The sequence below is a fragment of the Struthio camelus genome, chromosome 1 (assembly GCF_040807025.1).
Source record: "Struthio camelus isolate bStrCam1 chromosome 1, bStrCam1.hap1, whole genome shotgun sequence".
NCBI lineage: Eukaryota > Metazoa > Chordata > Aves > Struthioniformes > Struthionidae > Struthio > Struthio camelus.
This window is the reverse complement of record NC_090942.1, coordinates 211925123-211940283: the sequence shown is the minus strand read 5'-3', so window position 1 is coordinate 211940283 and position 15161 is coordinate 211925123. Positions and strand designations below refer to the sequence as shown.

At 48.1% G+C, this 15161-nt stretch overlaps 1 protein-coding gene across 5 annotated transcripts in view; it reads left to right on the top strand.

Annotated features, from left to right (window-relative positions):
* The window catches only part of AMOTL1 (angiomotin like 1), a 96597-nt gene extending 91688 nt beyond the window's left edge, over window positions 1-4909 (top strand). For all 5 annotated transcript variants that reach the window (XM_068930442.1, XM_068930445.1, XM_068930444.1 and 2 more), the window contains 2 exons: window positions 428-700; window positions 1474-4909. In XM_068930442.1, coding sequence (XP_068786543.1) covers window positions 428-700; window positions 1474-1577 — 377 coding nt within the window. In that variant the 3' untranslated portion in view covers window positions 1578-4909. The remainder of the gene's footprint in view (window positions 1-427; window positions 701-1473) is intronic.
* Window positions 4910-15161: the final 10252 nt, after the last annotated feature.

Sequence of the window (15161 nt, the reverse complement as noted above, 5' to 3'; positions counted from 1 at the left end):
AATCATTTCTGCGGTGATCACAGAAAGCTGCGGTCTGGGAAGGACTTGGTGGGAGTAAATACCAAGTTGGGAAAGACTCCCAGACGCAAGCAGATGATGTTGGCAACTTGGTGGGAGTACGTACCGAATCTGGGCGAGGAGAAAGGCTGGCTGAAGTGAAACATGGGGATCGCTTCGGGGAGGAGTTTGTGAAGAGCCGTGGCGGCTCAGAGCGGGGAAAATAAACGCGGGCCGGGAGGCGGACGTGAGGGGCTGAGGGCGTGCGCTGGGCCGGCGTGGGTTGTGGCTGACCCCCGCGCGGGTGTCCACGGCGGGGTGGGAGCAGCCTGACGGGGGGGCCCGGCGGCCTTTCCACCTCGAAGCGGGGGACCGGGGCGCGCAATGGGGCGCCATCCGGGCCGAGCCGCTGACCGCCGCCTGCTTGCAGGGCTGCTGCTGGGGAAGGAGCCCCACGAGCCGCCTGGCGGCCCCGCGCTGGCCCCGCCGCCGCCCTCCCTGTCCTGCCCGCCGCCCCCCGGGCCGGCGCCTGCCTCCCACGCCAAGACGGGCAGCAGAGACAGCAGCACGCAGACCGACAGGAGCGCCGAGCTCTTCTGGCCCGCCGCCGCCTCCTTCCCCGGCCGAGGCCGCCCGGGCGCCGCCGCCGCCACGCACAGCCCGGCCCCGAGGCCGCCCGCGGCCCGGGCCGCTGGCGAGAAAGGTGAGGGCCGCCGGCGCCGCTCCTGGGGAGCCCCGGGGCACGCGGGGCCGCCTGGGAGGGGAGGTTTCTTCTGGCCCCAATTGGAATTTGTTTCCAGCTCCTCTTAAATTAGCCTTTCAAACTTTTCCACGTTTTAAGGAATTAAGAGTCCTACTTTGTGAATCTCGGTGTCAAAGAACTATGGTGATGAGGATAGATACCTGATTAATGTATCATAACTAATACCTAATTAATGTATTCATAAATTCTGCGTGACCGCATGCGTGCTCTTAGCCTGCCGCAGTGGCAAAGCAGAATATTCGACCTCCATCCATCTACCTGATGATTTGGGTACTGCCTACAGGATGAGTTAAGCTCCTAAATGTCGTAGTTGAAGCAGAATAGGAATAGACATATGGACAGTTACCATGGATGAGCCGATGTGTAACAACTTGTTCATCTGATGTAAATCTTTTGCAGTCACCTGTCTGTTTCTCAGTAGGGACACAGCTAAAGAGGTACTTTCATCTGTATCTCTTAAAGACACGTTTTTGTGCCTGACCTTGTGTTCCAGGTACACCAACTAACCTGCTGTCGTCACTGACGTTATTTCATTGTGCAGGGAATTCAGGATTACTTTTGCTTGGCCTCCTGATCAAGTATGGCCTTGACTAATTAGGATGCATGGTTAAGACATCTCTCCCCCTCTCCTCCTGCCTTTCATTTATATTTGCTTTGAACAATTTGCTGTTGAATTTGAGGGGAAGACCTACTTTCCCTTCTTCTTGTTCCAGACAACTGCAATCACGGGAAGCCACCTGACAACAAGGGCAGAGTGAGCAGTTTAGTCCACAAGCCTGAGTTCCCTGACGCAGACATGATGGAAGTCCTCATCTGAGCAAAGGATGGTATCTCTGGGGGTTTGTGTGCATACATTTCAGTTCCGAGGAGGTCATCAGTGTGCCAACCTTAAAAACTAATTGGAAGACTTTGAAGAAAGATGGAGAAAGTTTGTGCCTGAAAAGAAGCTTGAGTCTGGTGTGCTGTGACTTTGCACCAGGCGAGAAGGAAAGACAGCTGAAAATGAAAGATGAAATGAATGTCTGGGATTTTCTGAGAAGAAAAGAGCATTGAAAAAGGAATGTGGCTTGGGAAGGTGACTATCAAGGAAAAAAAGAAACTGTTTTCTGGTGTAAAGAGAAGGTAGCTAAGTTTTAGAGTGGGTGCACAGTGCGGTTCTGTTTTAATGTCTAGCTACAACCAAGGGAGAGAAATCCTGAGTCTTTTGAGACCAAATGGAAGTTTATGAGTAACCCAGGATAAGTTTACATCTTCCTTAGAATTGATTCATTTCTCAAAAGTATTCACTGCCTGATTTTAGTGAATAATTGGTCTGTAGATGTACACAGCAAGTTCTTGTAATTATTTGTTTGAAGTGGTGTGGTGTGGTTTTCCTGGGACATGCAGGTCAGGTGTCTCTTTCCTGGCTGGACAAGTGTTACTCTTGGAGCTGGATTTGCAGTGGAAATATTCCTGTCATGCAAACCCAGAGATTGCTAAGACTTCTCTTTTGGTAGGAACAGTTGTTTGCTGGAATTCCCATGGAAGAGGAATGTAAAAGGGGGTGGAGCCTGCTGAAGCAATCCCTTTTGTGATGTTGGGAAGGTTTCAAGATGGAAAGTCGGGAAGGATCCAGTCAGCTCCACTGAACAGATGTGCACACAGAGTGAGTCAAGTGGGAAGCAGCACAAGTGGAACTAGAGCTTTTTGTTCACACGGATGTGCTAGAGGAGGGCAGGAGGGCTCGGCAGCGTCAAGAAGCATGGTGGCCCCATGGGTCTGCAGTGCCTTCACAGGAGCACAAGTCCCCATAGGAGAGCATCAATGTGTTTTGCGTCTCTCCCCAAACCTCTTCTGACCTCAGTTGTGAATTCAGATGCTATCAGCAGGGGTGCGCGGGTTTCAACAAGTGAGAATCTGAGCATGAAATTGTGCAGAGAATTTAGCCCGAGGCAACTAAAACTGCGGCCAGTCACAGTAGAGAGATGGAAGGAAAGCAGAAATCACTGATGGCTTTTGAAATTACTTCAGTAGTGTTACACTTGGCTTACATGTGAGATCAGAAGATGCCTTACTGTGCACTAGTTCATAACAATGGAAGAGTCAGGGTGTTTGTGGTAAGAATTTGGAATTGTCCTTGTTTTCAGAACCTGCAGCCAAATCCTACCTTCCTTAAGCATACAAACCTCCCATTCAGATTAATGGGAGACTGGGCATTTAGGGGGCGTAGGATCAGGCTGTAAAGGGTTTAACTGCAAAGCAGTGGGTGAGCATCTTGTATTTTCTGTGCTGAGCTGCACTCTCTTTTCACCTTGTTTTCTCCCAAGATGGAACATTTCTCATTTTTGGCTAACTCCCTGATTTCTGTGAGAGGTGGCAGTAACTAAGATGGCCAACTCGCCAGCAGTGTTAATTATAGCATAGTCTTTGCTTCGTGTATTGCAAATGCTGATGGAGAAATTTTCCTCTTTGAGATATTTTTGTATTGTTTTTTCTCTTCCCAAATCTTCTAGTTCACCGTATTGACATTAGGAAGAACTTGGCTTTGGGGAAAGAGTGATGGGATTTTATGTGAAGCTGCCTAGAATGGCAAAGTGGTGGATGCTCTCGTATCAGAAGTAGCCGTGCGCTCAGGACTGGCTTAAGGTCACACCATCCTGTAGGTATTGAAATGGAGCTCTTGATTGTGAAAACAGCAGGCACTTTAAACTCCACTTTCACTGAAAACTGAAATCTTTGCAGTCTCAAAGCCTGTAGGTGCCAGAACCCAGCCTCGTACTCAAAACTGCGCGGCTAAGAGATACCTTTCCTCTTTTTTTCTTTCTTAAACAAATTTGCTACATCATTAAATCTATGCACTTATTTTTTTGTGTGTACATAGAACTAGGCATACGTCGGTGTCACCCTCTCTGTGATTTTTGCACTTGTTGAAAGAAGCAGTGGTAGGTCAGTTGTTAGTCAAGACAGAATTGTGTGTTTTGAGTATTAGCAGCTTTGCATTGCAAAACCAAAAGTGTAAACCCCTTGAAGATATTATGCAGCTTAATGTAAGCCTTGTAAAATAATTTTATTTTTTCTCTAAAGTTAATTTAAAAGTTCTAAGTGTTTGCATAAAACCCAGGGCCTCCATGTGGCAGTGGCTGGCTGTAGCGTTTAGCATCCTCCTGACCTTGCAGCACTGACCCACCTCAGTTACTCTTCCTCAAAGTGAACAAGCACTGTAGGGTCATCGTCTTTACCGGGAGCACGGCAGGAGGAAGACAAAGCAGGGGAATATAAGTAAAATGAGAATGATAAATATTTCACTTTGTTGGTCTTCTCCAAGAAGTAAGGATACACAGCGGCTTGGAAGTCCCTAAGCATTTTATTACTGGCTGTATTATTTCCTTTAATGAAACTATTTAATAACTTCTGTACAGACAGACAGCGAGGTGTCCCACAAAAACAGTGTTTGATTAGTGTGCATGATGTTGCTTTCAGTCAGTTATCTCTCTTAGTGGTACAGCTTTGCTTCTGGAAGTCAGCTAGAATACAGCACTCCTCCTCTTGCTTGTGTGAACAACAGTCCCTCCAGTATCCAGTATACAAAGTGGGGTTTACAACTGATGCTGCCCCGGGTTTGTGTCCACATGGGAAACTGTTTGTTATGGAGTTACAGTGTAGGCAAATCTCATTCGCTTTTGAGTTCACAGCTGAGATAAACTTACTTAAAGGTTTATTCTCCTTACTTGTGTTGAACTCAAGATGTTTTAATTTTTCTGCCAAGAGAGAAGGACCAGTGAGTCTTACTTCACAAATCAAAGCACTAGCAGAATTTGCGTGGAGTACTACTGCCATAAATCAGTTCACCTCTCTCAGCAAAGCGGTGCACTATTCTTTCCAGCTATTTGAATTTTATTGTGTTTTGTGAAAATGTGTTGTAGCCATTCCAGGTGACATTGGTAGCTAGTTGTAAAATACTGTCATTTTTTATTGTTGCTGGCTGTAAAAAAAGGTTGGTGTACAGTGTTGTACAGCTAGAGGGTTATTTGTACATAGATGGGAAAATGAAGAACGTTATGTGTTTACCCACAGCAAATATTGATTTTGTTGTTCAGCCAAAGATTTCTTATTCTTTGCTGTTTAAACTTGTGCCTTAATATGTATATAATAAATGTATAAAAATGTTTCTTTTCTCGCTTTTCCAGTGTGAAATGTATTCAGTCTCTGAGAAGAGAGGATTTTTCAGATCTAAGCTTTGCAGACAAGTTACTAAGACTAGGAAGTAATACTTCAGTGACTTTAAGGTTGCATTTCCTCTGTTTTTCGTAACTTTTACTGAAAGGCCCTGCAGTAGTTGCTATCAATAAGTATATGTGAGCACAAAACTGATAGGTCTGCAAAGCGGAGGATTAAACCAAGAGCTTTGCCCAGCAAGAAGAACGAGGTTTCAGTGAAATCATCTTTAGCTGAAAGGAATTAGGGCAGAAAGTCAACAAGGCACTGTGGTGAACATCTAAAGATATTTTAGCACTGCATTCCCATTAAGCATAGCACTGCCATTGATTAAATTTAGATTCTGGAGGGTCTGGAATGTCTTTACTTGACAGATGTTGAATCAATATGAGCTAGATACCTAAATACTCTCATGAATCTAGGTGCACCAGTATTACCATAACATCCTCTGTAAGGAATGAAGATCATATCCCAATTTGGAGCAGTTGTACATGCTAGGGGAATGCTTAGACCCTTTAGAAACATTGCATATACATTCGCTTATGTATCTGAAAGAATTTCGGGGAAGAGAGTCAGGAGGAAAAAAGCAAAAGTTGCCCAAGCGTCTGGCTTTTAGTAAGTGAGATTCAATCAGCAGACTTTCACATGCTCTTGAAAGAGTCCATTAGAAAATTCCTGAATCATGTCCTGCAGAGCTGCAGGTATGTAAGGCATGAAAATCATTAAGGGCTTTTCTCTGCTATGGGCTGTCCTGCACCTTTTCCAACCTCCCCTCTTCTCCAAAAGCTCACATGCACCAATAAAAGCAACCTCCCCTGGGAACAAGCCTGTCAGCAAAGACTCAGGGGCTTTGTAGATAGTGGATATTTATATCCTTCATACACATCACGGCAACTTCAGGTTCCCTATAGTCAGCACAGGTTCGTTTGACCCATCTGAATGCTCCCTCTTCAAGATATGGCAACTAAGGATTTTTAGCGCCCCGGTCTTCACCCCCAAGAACAAAAGTTTGGTGACTGGTTAGCATAGGGCTTTTCAGCTTTTCTCAAGTCAAGATTTGACAGTAAGATTTGGAGCTTACCTTGGTGCTCAAGGTCATGGGAGAAATGAAATCAACAAAGGCAAAACCAATATTAGGGTGGGAAAAGCCATGTCACCAGGTGTGTTCAGGAATAGCATGGGGGAGGGTTCTACCATTTTTGGACTGTGCCTTCATTACAGATGTTCCGGCCAAGTAAGGAGGACATCACTGTAACATTGTCTCCAGGTTAAGTACATTTTGCATATGAGCCACTGAAAATAGTAGTGCAAAGAAGCAAACTTCCAGAGACAATTTGTTTAAATTGTAAAATGTCCGATTACTGTATATTCCCAAAAGTAAGTGTTAGACCATATTCTCCTTATTTATCACGTACAGGGAGAGAGCTCAGAAGAGCTAAAATGTTAGTAAAATTGCCAGTTAGAAGGAATCCAAAATCATGAGTCAAATCCCATGCAAAATTATGAGACCTGTTTAATTCGGATTCAATGATTAATTCGGATTCAATGCGTTGTACAGCTGTGGTATTTCTTCTGTTCTGATTTGTTACTATTTCCATATATTCAGGGATTTTTCCTCTCTACACTGTAACGGAACAAATGTACAAACATTTGTAAGGTACACTCTTGAGGAAAAGCTGTGATTTCTCACATCATTAAATAACTCTAGGAGCTGGATTTTAAGAAACACATCAACTGTTGAAGCTTGCGATAACACAGCCAGCGCTGTCAACACTGCAGTGAAAAATGAGCAAAGTATAAACATCCTTTGTTGGGAGGAAGGTTGCTGCCAGGTGGCCGATCACAATCTGGATCCCAGTGCTGGAGTTTGGATGCAACCCGATGTCTGAAACTGGGTTGGAGCTGAGCCTCCTGCCATGGGCCCCGTTGCATCCCTGACCTGGGCAGCGTCTCTGCAGGGAGATCTCTGGAGAGGTGGGGCTGTCCAGAGATGCCTTGGCTCCCCTGGCTCGGTGGCCATCAGCTGCGTTTGAGGGGGACACTCTTCACGGGGCGTTTCATCCATGTTGGCATCCGGTGGTGGACATCTCCACAAGAGCACCCCACGCACCTTCCCAGCTAGAGGAGTTTCATCCAGGCCCCGGGATTTGTGGTGGAGATCCTGAGTTCCTGCCGCCAAGCAAAAAAAAGTACCTTCTGCGAGCAGACCAGGCTGAATTGCCCTGGGAAGTGCTTTGCACCGATGACACACTGCTGGTGGCGGCGTATGGCCCGGTCCTAACTCTGGAGCCTCTGCAGGCTGAACGCCCACCCTACCCAGGTGCTTTGGTCTCCTGCAGCATTGCCCTCAGCCAGGCTTTGCTACCCTGGGGCTAGTTAGTTGCTTGCCCACAAAATACCCAGCAGCACTGTGGCTCTCCATGAAGCTGGGGCAGGAGAGCCGTCCTCAATTTGCAGCATCTGGCTATGTCTTTCCTGGGCTGCCCTTACCAGAGTAGGAGCCTGATAAGTGCAGTGACATGAGTTCAGGAGTGGTGACTGGAAGGATATATGAATTGGATGTGGACCCTAACCTCCATCTTCTTACAGGTCTATAGCTCTTTTCATTACAAAATATAGTAATTTGGGGAACTGTCATCCTTACCCACACGGTTAAAGAGTACCACTGGTATCACAGTCCAAGGGAAGGCAACGTCAAGGGCCATGCCCAAGGTGAGGGTGGAGCACATCCCTGTGCAGTTCCACAGCTGGGTATTGGGCACGGACTGCCCTGTTGAGTCACTTGCTGCACCAGTACCAAAATTAGCTCCGTGGTCGCGTAAGTGTGAAGGTATCATCAAACCCCACAGACCAAAACAGAGCAGGATGTTTCTCAAACAAGCTGGGAAAACAGGTCACAATGAGCAGGAGCATGATCCCCTTCTGAAAGCTCGGTGAAATAAGAGCAGCTGTCATCATCCCCACTGTGATTAATGGTTAGCTGGACCTTAAGCCAGGGCTTCACAGGCTTGTAAAACTAACTTAGAGCACCAAACATTTCTGAGCTATAAAAGGACCAGGAATTCATTGACTCTAGGTATGAAAGACCACAGGGTATTTTCTTTCATACCGACCACTTCAGCTTTAGATGAATAAAATATCAGTGTGCATATTTTCCAGAGTAACCCTGCATGGCCCTGCCGCAGCATGAAGTTCAGCCCTTCGCCAATGCACCGTGCAAGCTCCCCTTTGATGTAAACCAGGGCAGTGCCAAGGAAGTCTCTGGTGGTGTGGAGGCAGCGAGATGAAAGCAAGGCCTCGGGTTTGTATGAGTGCTGCTCCTGGCTTTGCTGGGAGCTGAGGACCCTCAGCGCCCACCAGAACCGCTCAGCACGCGGCCGGAGTTTGGGTTTTCCTAGGTAAACTCTGCAAGGCACAGAGGCTATGTCGGTGCAGAGTTAATAGAAAAGTGAAAGCTGGAGTTAATGCTAGCAAATTTTTGGGTTGTCCTAGAACAAGTCATATCCTCAGGGGATGTCTTTCAGATTATGCCATATCTTTCAGGACGGGCTCTGCTGTGATGTTCACAACGCCGTTTGCTCAGATGTGGGGTGTCTTTGGAAGTGTCTTGGTGAGTTGCCAAAATTTCTTGCTGTCAGTTTAGAGGGAGGGAAGAGAAACGCATCCTCAAGGATACCAGCGAGGGCAAGCACGCGCCGTGCGATTGGGCACAAGGCTTTGTGAGGAGAAGCTGCTTCAGGGCCAGAGGGGCTATGTGGCTCCTGGCGTTGGGAAGGAGAGCCTGTCACGAGGTGGCATCTCCTACAGTTAGCTCATCTGTTCAAACTCTGACTGGACAGTTTTGGATCAAAACCTTCCCTCTACCCTCACTCTTTTTCTCTCCTCCCCAGGCTGCAAGGAAACAGCATCCCTCCCAGGCGCTGTGCTTCCCTGGGGCTTTCGCAGATATGCAAAAAGGGCTCCCTGCCCAATTGCTGGACACGACACTCATCTTTCTTTGCTGCGAAAATCAGGAGTAACTCTGCTGCCAGCAACAGGCTGCTGTCACCAAGCTGGCCGTACTGGCCTTTTTGTTGCAGCTCCAGTGTTACAAGACATAGGGAAGACGACTGAGGTCTCACGCTGCAGTCCCCAAGCTAGGCAGCAAGGGCAGAGAGGAGCTGCTGCCCGCTCTGCAGCACCTGGACATGGAGCAGCACCTGGGCATGGAGCAGCGCTGTTACTGCTCCAGCTGCAGGGCAAGTCATGGGAGTGAGCAGACTTGCACTGGGGATGGTGGGAAGCAGCATGTCACAGCATGCTGGTCACTCTTGCCCTTGGCACCATCTCAAAAGTAGCATCATGGAGGGTGGGGGGGTGGGGGGGATTTTTGCACCCATATGCATTGGGGAATGCTGCATTTCTGCACAAAGCTCTGTCTTCCTTTGCGATGAAAGACAGGCACACAGCTCTAAAATCCTTCATCTGCTTTTGAGCCATTTTTAGGCTGGCAGGTGGTGTATATAGACAGTATCCTGTGATGAAGCCAAGAATAAAGAAAAAAAATAAAAGCAGTGACTGAGTTACAGAGCTCCTTAGCGAATGCCAGGTTGGCTTGGTGGGTTGCACAGGCTGTCCTGGGAAGCCCTGCTTGCAGCGGGCTGCTGCTCAGCTGCGTCTCAGTGAGGCCCAGGGCAGGGCTGGTAGGCAAAGTAGCTTTACAGCATCTTTATGCATTTTGCACTGTCATTTGCCAGCGTTTGTTAAAGCAAACGGCGGCGCTCCTCAGTCACCCTGGAAAAGTTGAATTCTGCTGCAATTGCTGTATTTATTTTGCGTTGGAGCCTCTCGAGACAGCCGGCCAGCACAGTTCATTTCTGTGAATGCTCAGCAGTCCATCTGACTCCCCATTTATGGCTGAAAAATCCTATGTCTCCTCACATGGTGTCTGCATTACCTGGAAATGCAATTAGGCCTGTGCTGAAGCGGAGAGGGCAGCTGATGACCCTCCAGGAATGCAAAACTTCCTGTGTGACAGCTGGACTTGGGAGCCAAAATCCAGGGCTACGGCAGCAGTCAACCTCCCCGCAGGGCCCCGACTCCTTTGCTGCTTGGATTTAATCAAACAACACAGGCAAATTCCCTCTAAATCCATGCCATGCCTTGTGTAAGCCTTGTTGCTACAGGTACACAGTTGGCCAAGCACCAAACGCAGAGTGTCTCCACTAGTATTTGAGTATTGGTGGCCTGGATACATTCAGCCTCGTTGCTAAGACAGTGAGCCAGGACTATGGAGATGTGGTTTAGTCCTTTGCTTTGCCACAGGCATACTCAGTCAGCTTGGCTTCTTGGCTTATTCTCTGTTTCCTCTCTATAGGATGAAAAAAATAACCTCTAAACCACCAGCCCTTCCCAAGGCTTTAGTCCCATCAAAGTTGCCCCTCGGACATGTGAGTAACACTTGGCGTGCTTCGGCTGCAGCCAAAGTCCTGAGTGCAATTCTGCACAAATAAGTGGTCCATGCTAACATAATGGTGTGCAGTCAATGCACGTGCACACGGAGACAAGAGAGTCTTGCCATTGCAGCCAGGGCAGCAGAAAGAATTAGTGCCTGAAGGGTTGTTGAAATCTCTCCTGAAAATGATTGAAAAACGACCAAATTAGACACTGTAGACAAATAATTAAATAAATAAGCAAGCCCTTCCTCTGCATTATGCTGTTATAGTGATGAAAAATGTTTGGAGAAAAAAACTATTTTAAAGGGCCCCTGCATACGTAGCATTAAAATATCTGTTGGGGCTGATGAGCATTCAGGGCCACAAGCCAAGCCGTTTGTGTACGGATGCCTGCCTGACATGTAGTGGCATGAGGCAAGACATATGTTGGGAAATCCTGTTACCCAGTGCCTTATGAGCTAACCAGCATGAAGAAAAGGTGTTAGCTGAGCAATGGCTAAGCAAATACAACACAGAGGAGCAATGGCATGCGAGGAAGCCCGATAGCCCAAGTGTGAAAAGGTACTTTTAGGACCATTGAAGAAGCAGGATCAGCCCATGGCCTTGGGGTCGAACCCACCTAGCTGAGTTAGACTGAGGGATTATTGCCTACAGGGGTACAGGACTCATGGTGGGACACAGGCAGAAGAGCATTTTGGGACTGTGCAAAACTTATTATGGGATATTGTAAGAGAGCTGGGGGAATTGGCAAAATTTCTTACAGGTTGGTTAAGAAAAGGACCGAAGGAAAGGGAGGGACCAAGGTAGACTAGGGAAGAATAAGCATAGGAAAAGGGAGTAAAAGGGGCCATTTGGATGTAAGCAGGTAGCTGATCAGTATGCTTGTCTGACTAACATTTGCGCTTGATCACCACAGTGTAGCCTATATTCTTATTAAATATGGTTCAACTAATTCAACTTATTTAAAATATTCTTACTAAATCACAGAATCACAGAATGGTTGAGGTTGGAAGGGACCTCTGGACATCATCTAGTCCAACCCCCTTGCTCAAGCAGGGTCCTCTAGAGCGTATTTCCGAGGATCACGTCCAGACGGGTTTTGATTCTGATATTATCTCCAGGGAAGAGAAACCCCCCCCCCCAACCTCTCTGGGCAACCTGTTCCAGTGCTCTGTCACCCTCACAGTGAAGTAGTTTTTCCTCAGGTTCAGATGGAACTGCCTGTGGTTCAGTTTCTGCCCGTTGCCTCTCATCCTGTCGCTGGACACCACAGAGAAGAGACTGGCCCCATCCTCTCGACACCCTCCCTTCAGATAGTTATACACGTATTGATGAGATTCCCCTCTCAGTCTTCTCTTCTCCAGGCTAAACAGGCCCAGCTCTCGCAGCCTTTCCTCATCTGAGAGAAGTTCCAGTCCCCTCATCATCTTTGTAGCCCTTTGCTGGACTCTCTCCAGGTGCTCCATGTCTCTCTCATACTGGGGAGCCCAGAGCTAAACACCATACTCCAGATGTGGCCTCCCCAGGGCTGAAGAGAGGGGCAGGATCACCTTCCTTGACTTGCTGGCAGTGCTTTTCCTAATGCACCCCAGGAGACCATTGGCCTTCTTGGCCACAAGGCCACGTTGCTGCCTCATGCTTAACTTGGTGTCCACCAGGACACCCAGAGCAAGTGCTTTCCAGCAGGTCATTCCCCAACCTGTCCTGGTGCCTGGGGTTATTCCTCCCGTATGTGCAGGACCCTGCACTTGCCTTTGTTGAACTTCAGGAGGTTCCTCTCCACCCAACTCTCCAGCCTGTTGAGGTCCTTCTGAATGGCAGCACAGCCTTCTGGTGTGTCAGCAACTCCTCCCGGTTTTGCATCATCAGCAGCAGACTTGCTGGAGGCGCACTCTGTCCCTTAATCCTATTTCCGAAAGCCATTTTTTATTTTAGTGAATGCCAGCAGGACTAGCTGGTGAGGAGGGCAAGTGACTGGTGTACCAGCACTGGGCACCCACTGGGCCCTGAGGTCTGGGTGCCAGTGCTAGGGGACACTGGGCACCTGTGGGGCCCTGAGGTCTACGTGCTAGCGCTGGGGGATGCAGGGTCTTGGTAAGTGCCACTGCAGCGTCTTCTTCTGACTAATCCCTGCCAGAGACCAGCAGAGAAAGCCCATGCCTTCGTGTATCGCCCTGTTGCTCCTTGCACACCACAGTTTCTCCATGTCTCCTTACGAGCGTAAGACTGTACCCAGGTTGGGGGTGGGAGAGGTGAAAAGTGACTGTCTCCATGTTAGTAATTGCACAGAGTGTTGTGCTGTGCCTAGCACAGCGGGGCCTTTTTCGGCGCACCAAAATTACTGCCTTAGCCAGTGAACAATAATATTGTAACAGACTGTCATCAGCTGTCACTAGCTTGCAAAGGATTTGGAGCCCTCAAGGCTGACCCTGCTGTGGCCCAGCTTGTCACGGGGGGAAATCGCGAGCAGGTAGCGTGGCTCCAAGTGTCGGTCGGGCACACGGGGGGCCAGATCTCCACCCTGGCCACTCTCACTCTGTCCAGATCGAAACTGCTGCAGGGATTTTGCCCTAAGAAAAGGCACCACTAGGACATTTCTCCTTCAGTCTCTGCCAAATGTGGTCTGGTCCAGGAGGAAAAAGCTTGTGGGTTGTGGGAGCAGAAAGGATGCGGCAGTATGAGGGGATTTGCAGCTCCTGGAGAAAAAACACCTACAGCGGCTGAGGAGTGCTTGCCCACTCGACGTCACCTGCTTTCAAAACCAAACCATTGTAGTCATGCATCAAAACCTGGCATTTAAGGAACAGTCATTTCACTTAGGTGATAAATAACACCTCTCCCCCACCACCAGGCTTTTTTTAGATGGATGAGCCTTTATTTTAGGATGCCCTGAGTTGCTTATCATGTTACCCAGATAGCTGCGTGGATGCCAGCTGTTTCCTGCAACTAGTGCAGCCCTCAGCCGCTGTGCCCCTCTAGGACAGATGCATGGGCCCCCCTTCCCCCCCCCCCGACCCTGTCGAAACCCCTGCCAAAAGAGAGGTCCCTGCTGTGGCAGAGCTGGCGACAGTCCAGCTGCGATATCACAGAGCCTACAAACTGTTTGCAGCCTTTCGGGATTTATAGCCCTTGTATCAGTGTTTTAGTGTAAGAGCCTGTGGTGGTGATGATGATGATGATGATGATGATGATGATGATGATGATGATGATGATGATGAGTTCATCATAGGTGGTAAAAGAAAGTTTTAAAAAAGTGAAGAATTTGGCGTTGGAGTGAGCTGTACATCCGTGCTAGGGGAAAATTGTCATGACCCCACCGTCTGTCAGCAAAGCAGCCTGACCGGGCGTTTTCAGGTAAAGCCTGGACCTGAACACAGAGCTTTGATTTTGGATGCAGAAAATAGGAAGATGAGCTTGCAAAAATTGGACTGTATTTGGAAACTTTTTATGTTATTACACAGCTTCTGGATGTTTAATTCCTCTTTGCCCCATCATTCAGTTGATTGGTTAAGGCACAAAACAGTTACCATATACCTGACTCACTCTGATTTCAGAAAATAATTTCATACACCTCTTTATGGAAAACATCTTCTAGCAGTTGGCAGGGTTCATCCCAGGCATGTCAGCTTTCTATTTGGAAAGTTTACCAATGGCAAGACTTTTCCCATGTGAAAAATGCACTTGGAGTTTTCTAAATAGAAGAGATTTTTTTGGACACAGACTCAAGTCTCGCTCACCCTTTCTCTGGCTCAGACCTGAGGGGAGGAGGGGAAGGGAATGCAATTTCTAGACCTTCCCCTGGGAATCATTCCAGCATTGTATTTTGCTGGATATCCATCGGGCTGCCTTGGTCTGGTGCTGAGCTCTTCCTTCCCGGCAGAAACTGCCTGCAACTCCCACTGACTGTCCGGTGCGGTAACCCTTGGCTGCAATGTGTTTCTGCAACTTGCAGATTAATCTGGACTTCCTTTTATTGGGTATTGTTCAGTGACTATCTGTAAACACAGCTGGCAGACGACAGTCTCACAGCCTAGCCCTAGGAGAATAACAGAGTCCCATGGGATAGCCGCAATAACCAGGTTGAGGAGCCAGACAATCAGATACACAGATTATCCTTTCTTTTCACACCATTTTTTTTTAATTCAACTTATCAGAGAGGTGGATAAGCAAGTTCTGTTGCATAAACACAGCTGGGCACAAGAGGAAATTTCTTGTGTGGAACCAGCACAACACAAGTGTTCCTGCAATGGTCGGCTTCCCAGCCTGCTCTCCAGGACTCAGCACCTTGATGGCATATGTGTGCCTTCAGTGTGGCAGATGGTGCTGGGTGACCACAGCACTGAGAAAACCAGAAAAGCCGTGGCTGGTGCTGGGGCATAGGGAGAAGGTGCCATTCCCTGGCATCCCTGCTTTTCACGTGATTGGACTACACCAGGAGCTGTGATCTAAAGATTCAAGACAGGGCGCAGGCCTTCATCAGTGGGTATAAACCAACCCAATAGAGGCCCAAGAGGATGGTCAGCGCTAGAGAACTCAGCATCCTCTCTCGATGAGTTCAAAGCACAGATGCACCGCTGACTGCAGTGTCGAGATGTTTCTTACCTCTGGGGTAAGACGTTGGGTGGGGGTGGCCGAGGGTGTTTGTTACATGGGTCAGGGAGCAGGAATCGGGGTCATTGGACACTGGGAACATTGCATTATCATTGGAGAGCATGCACAAGAAGTGTCCCATGGATGGCCATCCTAATCCTGATAAAAGTAACACATGAAGT